Genomic DNA, 8,049 nt, shown 5'->3' on the forward strand with positions numbered 1-8,049 from the left:
CTTTCGAGAATAGGAAAGCTTCTTTGCTCAAAGGATGCCAAACTGGCTTAATCAGAGATGGACAGTGGCAGCAGAAAGATCCGTGGAACCATCCTGTCCCGGGCTTGATTTCCCCCAGGCATCTGTGGGTTGGGCTGGGCAGTTCTTTAGATTGTGATGAGCAACAGTTGGATTTTGGAAGCTTGATTTTCCTGAGGTCAGTGACCAAGAATCTTAAAATGAATTCTCTGCTTAATTTTTCACTTTCTTGAATGGGTTCAGGTCTCAAGGCCGTTAATTTTGGAGTGCTGAGCCTGAGTTCCGTGCTGAGTTAGGTCCTGAGTGCCTAAGCTGAGCAGAGTGAAAGCGGCCAAGCCCTTGTAAGCCAGGGCACAGTTCGGATTCTTGCGGACCACAGAGTCAGTACTTCCATCACCCTCCCCACAAAGTTAATGGTGTTTGTGGTTTTCCCTTTGATAGGCCATGAAGTCAACAATCTCCCCACATGGTGGCTCCCTTTACTAAAGTTGAGTAGTGAATTTGTACAAGGAGTCTTGGAAATTTTCAAATATTTCTACAGATTGAACTCATTTCAGAATTCGTGTGGGAGGGAAGAGTAAGGATTTTAATCGGATTCACCTTTGACGCGAAGCAAGACGGAAGACAGGGAAGTCACAGTCGGTAATAGCTTTGGGCGCTTTGGTAAAAAAGACATCTCTGCTTCATTATCTGGTTGTGTTCCCCGCGGACTCTTTGTGTGCGAATTTACTCCAGAGGCAGAGCTGAACATGGAACACATGCATGTAAACACTCCAGCATAAATAGGCGAACATATGCAGTGGAGACAAAGAGATACATCCCCACGTTCATAGCTTTTTTGCAGGCAGGCAATCTGGAACATCCCCAGAAATAAACTAAGAAGAAGCAGTAGCTTCTGGCTATTCATGGCCAAGAATAAGTAAAACTTAGTCTTCTTGAAGGAAATATTAAATCTTAAATAAGTAGGAAAGGCATTCAAAATGAGAAGTATTATAATTTTGTCTTTGAAAAAGCATGCAGAGCTAATATAGCTTATTTTAATGTTAGCTCCAAATTATAATAGGAAATATTCCCACTAAATTGCCATTTCCTCTAAATTTTGTTTAAGATCCAAATAATTAAAATGCACACTAATGGTTATTGATGAGTCTATTTCCTTTGAGCCATAAAAAGAAATAGACCTGATTTTCTCTTACTGGAGTAGAAATTTAGGAATCTTCCTAAATTGCTCAAGGGCTTGAAAGCCTCCATGTGGCTCTAGTCTTCCCTTATTGCTTTCCTCTTTCCACGTCATTTTCAGCTAAAAAAAAATTTAACGGTTCCCAGTGGAGGGATTCCCGTTAGAAACCCTCAGCTAGTGAACTTGTACTGGGAATCCTCGTACTTTCCCAGTCTGTCTGTATTTCTCCAAACAGAACTTAAGTTGTCAATAAGAGGAGAAAATATTTCTCACTCCCAAATTCTTAAAATTTCAATTTTTGTGGAAAATACAATTTCTCAATTCTAATCTTTAAAATAAGTAAGAGTCACAGAAAGTGTGAAGGTGTCCAAATAGGCCGTCTAGAGATCTAAAAGCCAGGACTAACAGGAAACAGAATGCTCTTTACTCAAATGTAGTCAGGGTCTGACTATTCTCAGCATTAAGAGCAATCATGGACACTGATGGAGGGGGGCATATCTGAACAGCGGGGAGACTTGGAAAATGAATTGCCACATTAATAATATCAGTGCCAAATCTTCAGATTTAGAGGCTCTGGTGAAAAATTAAACCAATGGCAATTTTCAACGTTTCAATGACCAGAGTTCAGCACTCAGAGCTTGGACAGCTCCGCAGGCCGCGCTCCGGACACCGCTTTGACTCTAATCAATTTACTCCAAGCCAGACTGTTAACGACAGCCAGACTCATTAGCGATTTACTGAAAATCCTCCAAGACTTCCCTTTAAAAACAAAACGACTTCCACATTTAATTGTCTATCTAAAAGAACATACGCAAGAAATTAGGAGATCTAAATTAAATTTATTAATAGGAGAGCTTGAGGGTGCTTAATTCTAGAGGCCAGAGCTCTGATTGCTGAGGTTTGATGAAAAGTAAAGAGAAATCATAGAGACATAATTAAAAACATGACTTTTACCACCCTCGAAATTGTATGAATTCTTTACCCATCCTTGAGAAATGGGCAAAATTGAAAACCATCAAAATAATTGCACTTCTTAAAAATTGGATTGTATCAGTGAAAGGTGTTTATGAGAAGTCGATGACTCCGGATCTTATCATCCAAGAGGACAGCACAAAATAGTTAATATGTTCCTTGAGGGACTAGGATGCTGACGTCTTTTTCTGATACCCGATCATTACGTGACTGGAAAAAAAAAAAAAAAGGAAGTCATTCCATGAATAAAAATCGGAGCGCAACAGTGCAACAAAATATTCTGTACTTAAAGGCCATAGGCAGACAGATGTTGACAAGGAAGCCTCTTCTAAAACCACATTCAGATAGATTTCTGCTAACTGCACATATAAATAGGAGCAGAGGGCTGGTCACCTCAGTAACCACCGGCAGCAGCAGCAGAAGCCGCAGCTTCAGACGCAGCCAGAGGGACCTCAGAGTAGAGAAGGCGCTGCCGACTTGCACAACTGCCTGACCAGGCGGTTCCGACGGACGCCGGCTGAGACGCGGCCCTCCCTCTTCCTTCCTCCCCTTCGATTTTCCCTCTTTTCCTTAATCACTTACTTCTTTCTCCTGGTGGACTTAGGCCACTTTGTCCCCCACCCCCCACTTTAGCTCCTCGCCTCCTCTTTCTCCCTTCTACATCTCTCTCCTCGCCCCCTTCTCTCCCTGTCACGCTTCCTCCTAGTTCCGTGCGTCTGCAAACTTTTGAACAGAATACTGGCCTCAGCAAACAAGTCCTCCAGCTCCTCCTGCTGCTGCTGCTCATTCCTGCGGCTCCTCAGACACTAACGCCAGACGGTGATGCCTCTTGGGTTGTGACTCCAGCGCAGAAACTTGGAGGAGCCCTTTGCCCGCCGTCCTACTTGGCAACAAAGCCTCTCCTAGCAGCGGTAAGAGTTGAATGGTGAGGGGAAAATATCTTCCCTAATCAAACGACTCCTTTGCTGATTCTTTGACCAGCATCAGGGTATGAGTTAGCTTTCCTTCGCACCAGGTCTGGCGAGTTATTGGGCCCCGGGTATATACATACATATTTTTTCTAACTATAGAGAGAGGGAAGTGGCAGGGCGCGCGCGGGCTGGCATTAAGCGGTATTCAACACTGGGAGACAACCCCTCCCCCAGCTCGGGGAGTTTCTTGGGGCTGGAGGACGAAAGACCAGGGGCTATTTTGACAGCTGTGTGTCCTCTTTCCCCTCCTGCGCAGAATGACCATGTGTAGCGGAGCGAGGCTGGCCCTCCTGGTCTACGGGATAATAATGCACAGCAGCGTCTACTGCTCACCTGCCACCGCAGGACTCCGGTTCCCTGGAATCAGGTAGGTGCTTGCTGCGCGGGCTGAGCTGAGGCTTGGCTTCCCCCAACACTTCCTCGTGGTCTCCCTCCTGCAGTTCCGCGGTCCCAGCTACAATCATCTTCCCACCGGCTCCCAGTACGCCGCCGCCGTCATCCCGGGTCGGACCGCAGGTCCCTGGCCGTGGCCCTGGCTCGGCGCGAGGGCCCGGCAGGCTCCAGTGCGGCTCCGCGCCCCTCCCCCAGACCGCCGCAGCCAAGGGGCCCGGGTTGAGCAAGGGAGCATCAGCCGGCTGGAGAAATCTCCCCTCCCCCAGCCCCGCCTGCGGGAGGGGGTAGGGCCGGGCCCCGAGCTTGACTTCTATTCCCTATTCTTAGCTTGAGTTAGGAGAAGTTCTGCTTTGGTGCCTGCAGCCAGGTTGGAGGGTAGAGCGTGAAGCTCCCGTGGACTTTGCTTTGTTACAGCGTGTTCTGGACTATCGGGGCGGGGTCTCCCTCTCTCTCCTCTGATATCCCTTTCACTTCAGTTCGAATTCTTTCCCCTGGAACAGCTTTCTCTTAAGTGATACGTTTTCCAGCTGCAATATGAGTCTCAGACTGTCTTGGGGAGGGAGAGTGTTGGCCGGGTATGGTTGAGGAAAAGCGATTTGAGAGAAGAAAGAACAAGAATGAGTCTGAAAGGAAGGGGGGAGAAACGGATGAAACGGATGCAAGGAAAGAGGAAGAGAAAGCCGGCAGGCAGGCAGGATCTGGACAACTTTGCCCGCCAGAGGCTGGAGTAACCGTGGCTTTCTTCTTAACCCCTGATTTCTAATCGGTTGACACTGATGAGTTCCTTACGCAGCCCCAAAGTCCCGGGGCGGTCAGCGGACCGTAGTAGCTCCCAGCGTCCTCGCCGCGCGGTGTACGCGGCTCCTTGCAGCCAGGAGCGCGCCTTCTGCCTGCAAAGCTGCTTCTCCGAGCCGCGCCCAAGAACGGTCGCCTTAGGGGCCACTGACCACTGATTTGGCCGGAGAAATGGGTTCTGGCTTCAATATAAGGATTCCAGCATTTGGGCACGGGATGGAAGTGGCCAGAAAGACCCAGGGACTCTGGGAAGCTGGGCCATATAGAGGAGGCACGTCGCCGAGGAAGGGCTGGGTGCGGGGCGGACGGAGACTTGTGCTTGCCTTGTCTTCACCAATCCGGGGACGGAGGAAAGGCGAGCAGATTAACGAAGTACGACTCTTAACCCTACTAGAGAGCGCTACTTGCTCTGGCCGCGTTCCGGGTCTTTCCAGCGGCTCAAAGCGAGGGGGTTATATATTTTAGCCCACCTCTCCCCGTCCTACATGAAAGACAGAGGTAGTAGGGAAGGGCGACTTCAAGACCGCGGCACTCCAGTTGGCTCCTGGTCCCCTATTGACCCTTTCCCTTTCCGCCGCCTCAACATCGCCAACAGATTCGCGCGAACTATTTATTTAGCAGACTTAAAAGCCCCATTTCACTCCCAGCAATTTTCAAAGTCCCGTGTGCCTGGCACTTTCCCTGGGCGCGAGGCACCAGAACGCGTGGCCATGCCACACAGAATGAGCCGCCGCCAAACCGGCTAAGTTTAGGGGCATCTATTATTCATGTTCCTGCCAAATCCTCTCCCGCCCAAAATAGAAGCCGGAGGTTCTCCGTGACCTACATCTACGCGGGTAAGGGCTCCCCTGGGCTCAGAGGCTAGGTGGGGGTGGCGGCGGAGTTGGCCGCCGCACACCCCACCCATCCACCCTCCCTCTGTATATCGCTCCGGGCCTCCCCAATCGGGTCTTCGCGTCGGCCAGCGTCTTGTCTCTGAGGACCTTCCTCGTCCCCGCCCGTGGCTGCTTGTTTGGGGTGGCTCAGGCGCCAGGTCCCCGTAGGGGGGCAGGTCCTTTTTGGTGGCCAGGTGTACGAGGTTGGCATAGACATCTCGACTTCCCAGGCCCTGCAGGGCGACTCTTCACCCACAAAGAGGAGGGGTCGGAGAGCCGCCTGGAGGGGTGAGGAATTTCTGTTGGGTGTACTTTCTAAAGCCTTACCTCAACCGCCCTCCTCTCCCCCTCCCGACCCTCCCCTGTCCCGGAAGAAGAGGCAATTATCCGTGGGGACCTTTAGGAAGAAGGAAAGTCAGTGCGAGCCCCTTTCTGTGGGTCGTTGCGGAGCCGGGGAGGGATCTGTACTGACCACTCCTTCTTTCCCCGGCTCTCCCGGCAGGCCGGAGGACGAAGCGTACGACGAGGACGGAAACCCGCAGCAGGACTTCTACGACTCAGACCCACCGGGCGTGGGGAGCCCCGCCTCCGCGCTGCGCGACGCCTACGCGCTCTACTACCCCTCGGAGAAGAGGTACCACCCGCGCGGCCTCCGCGCGGGGCCCGGGACTGAGGTGGCGGGAGGGGCAGGGTGGTGGCCCACAGAATAGGATGTTCTTCATAAAAACCCCCAAGCCTCTCTTCTTCCTGGCTGGTACCCGCGAGAGCGACGGAAAGTTAGTAGCGGGCGGGTCTGTATGGACAAGAGAGACGGGTGGGACCAAAAGGTCTGTGGCCTAAGGAGTGGCCGTGAGTGCGCGCCCAGGCCAGACTCCCTGCCTGCCAGCCCCGGAGGGCAGGGCGAACTCCCGTTCTCCGCTGTCAGTCGCGGGAACTTCCCCAAAGAGTCATTTGCAAGTTCTGTGCCAGCGTCTTGTCTGTCATCAAGGGGGTTGTCGTCAGCCTCCCCGAGCGCCGGGGCGCGTGCGTGCCCAGCTGGGGGCCTGGGGCGGCCACTTGGGGGCACACGATCAGTGACCCTAGGCGCGTACTTTGCCTCCCCGTTAGAGATGTCGCCCAAGGGATCCTTAACAAGGCCTACCGCAAAGTACTGGACCAGCTGTCCGCCAGGAAATACCTGCAGACGCTCTTGGCCAAGGGCTTGGGGTAAGAGTTTGCGAAAGAGTTAAGCGGAGCAGAACGGCGCGCGCGCTCCGGGGTGGGTGTCCGTGCGAGCGCGCGCGGGGTGGGCGGTGCCGCTTCTGCGTCCTTGCGTGCACGTGGGCCCGAAGGTGCGTGTGCGCCGCTGAGTCTTCGGGACCAGTCTGCGGTCGCAGGGTAGGTTCAGATGTGGCACCTTAAGTTTGGTGAACAAATTCTGAGCGGCAGAGGCAAGGAGAGGGCGGAGAAACCGGGGAGTTTGATCCGTTTTGAATTTAAAAAACAAAGAAAAACTACCCCCTCCCTCCCGCAAGTCATTGAAAATCTTCAAGCTTCGCGGGATGATTTGCTATAATTTCCTCTAAGCATGACTTAAAAAAAAATCCTTTTAGTGTAAATTCAAATCGAAACCAACAAATCTTCGAATTTGGGCAGTTAGGGAAACAGTTCTTTTGCGCGTGCCAGACAAACCCAGAGCACAGAGCTTGCGTAGAGCATCTCTCAGCAGAAGGCAACATTTTAATAAAGCCCATGGGGAAACAGATTACATTTTTCGCAATGAATAATTCATGCGATGAAAAATATTGCCTACAGCCTGTCGACTTATATTATTATCATCACGTTTTTCGACTTAGCGTGCGGAAGGGGAGGCGTGCTCCAGTCTGACTAGGAATTGAGGGATCGATGTAAAACTCCGAGGCAGCAGCCAACGTGGCACTTGGGGCTCTTTGGTTATTTTCTCTCTACGTGGGGGGTGAGAGGAACAGTTAGGACAATTTAGCGCAGAAGCACGGATGGTCAAATCTCTAAGGGCAGCGTTTGGAGACAGGTTAGGCGTGAATCGCGCGCGCGCCCTTGGCCTGGACGTCGTCCCGGGCCCCTTCTGTAAGGACGTGAGCCAGCAAATCCTCGGTGGGGAGGGCAGAGTGAGGGGTTTCCATCACAGTCCTCCCTCCCCCGGCTGCTTACTGGCAGAGGAAGGCGGCGCCGTGGGCCCTGAGAGCCGTGCTTTCCCGGATGGCTCCCGCGTGGGGTGGGGCCCGCCTGCTCCCCACAGCTATTGAATCTTTGTCTCCTGCCCCGCCACCCTCTTCCCGACTCCTTTCCTTGCAGTGGGAACCTAGGCGGCGGCCCGGAGGACGACTCAGAGCCTCTCTCCAAGCGCCACTCAGACGGAATCTTCACCGACAGCTACAGCCGCTACCGGAAACAAATGGCTGTCAAGAAATACTTGGCGGCAGTCCTAGGGAAAAGGTATAAACAAAGGGTTAAAAACAAAGGACGCCGAATAGCTTATTTGTAGCGATGAGTTACCAGCTACCCTGTGTATACAATCCTGACACTATGAAAAGTCACTTTCCCAACTGACTGAACAGTCATCTCTCATGTGTTCTATCCAAACATGTATTTATGTATGAAGTAAAGCCATTAAATGAATATTTTGATAATAATATTGTTTTTCTTTTTACAAAGCACTAGAGAATGCACAGATATACTTTGTGGACCAATTATTGATATATATATATATTACAAATATATATATTAAGAATATATATAGGTATAATAGACAGCAGTTCATACAAAGTGTGCACAAGGATTGAAAATTCGCCTGAGCTGTTTATGTTTTTATATAAAATAAATAGAA

The 8,049-nt window shown here is 51.2% G+C and overlaps 1 protein-coding gene across 1 annotated transcript; it reads left to right on the forward strand.

The window, feature by feature from the left end:
* The first annotated feature begins 3,398 nt into the window (after window positions 1-3,398).
* Window positions 3,399-7,707, forward strand: ADCYAP1 (adenylate cyclase activating polypeptide 1). Its single transcript, XM_047086912.1, has 4 exons — window positions 3,399-3,508; window positions 5,707-5,838; window positions 6,312-6,410; window positions 7,518-7,707. Exons 1-4 carry the CDS (start codon window positions 3,399-3,401, stop codon window positions 7,705-7,707), a joined length of 531 nt encoding a protein of 176 aa, XP_046942868.1.
* Window positions 7,708-8,049: the final 342 nt, after the last annotated feature.

The sequence above is a fragment of the Lynx rufus genome, unplaced genomic scaffold, assembly GCF_022079265.1.
Source record: "Lynx rufus isolate CCGP_SWC_20201006 ecotype Redwood Valley unplaced genomic scaffold, mLynRuf1.p SCAF_22, whole genome shotgun sequence".
Classification (NCBI taxonomy): domain Eukaryota; kingdom Metazoa; phylum Chordata; class Mammalia; order Carnivora; family Felidae; genus Lynx; species Lynx rufus.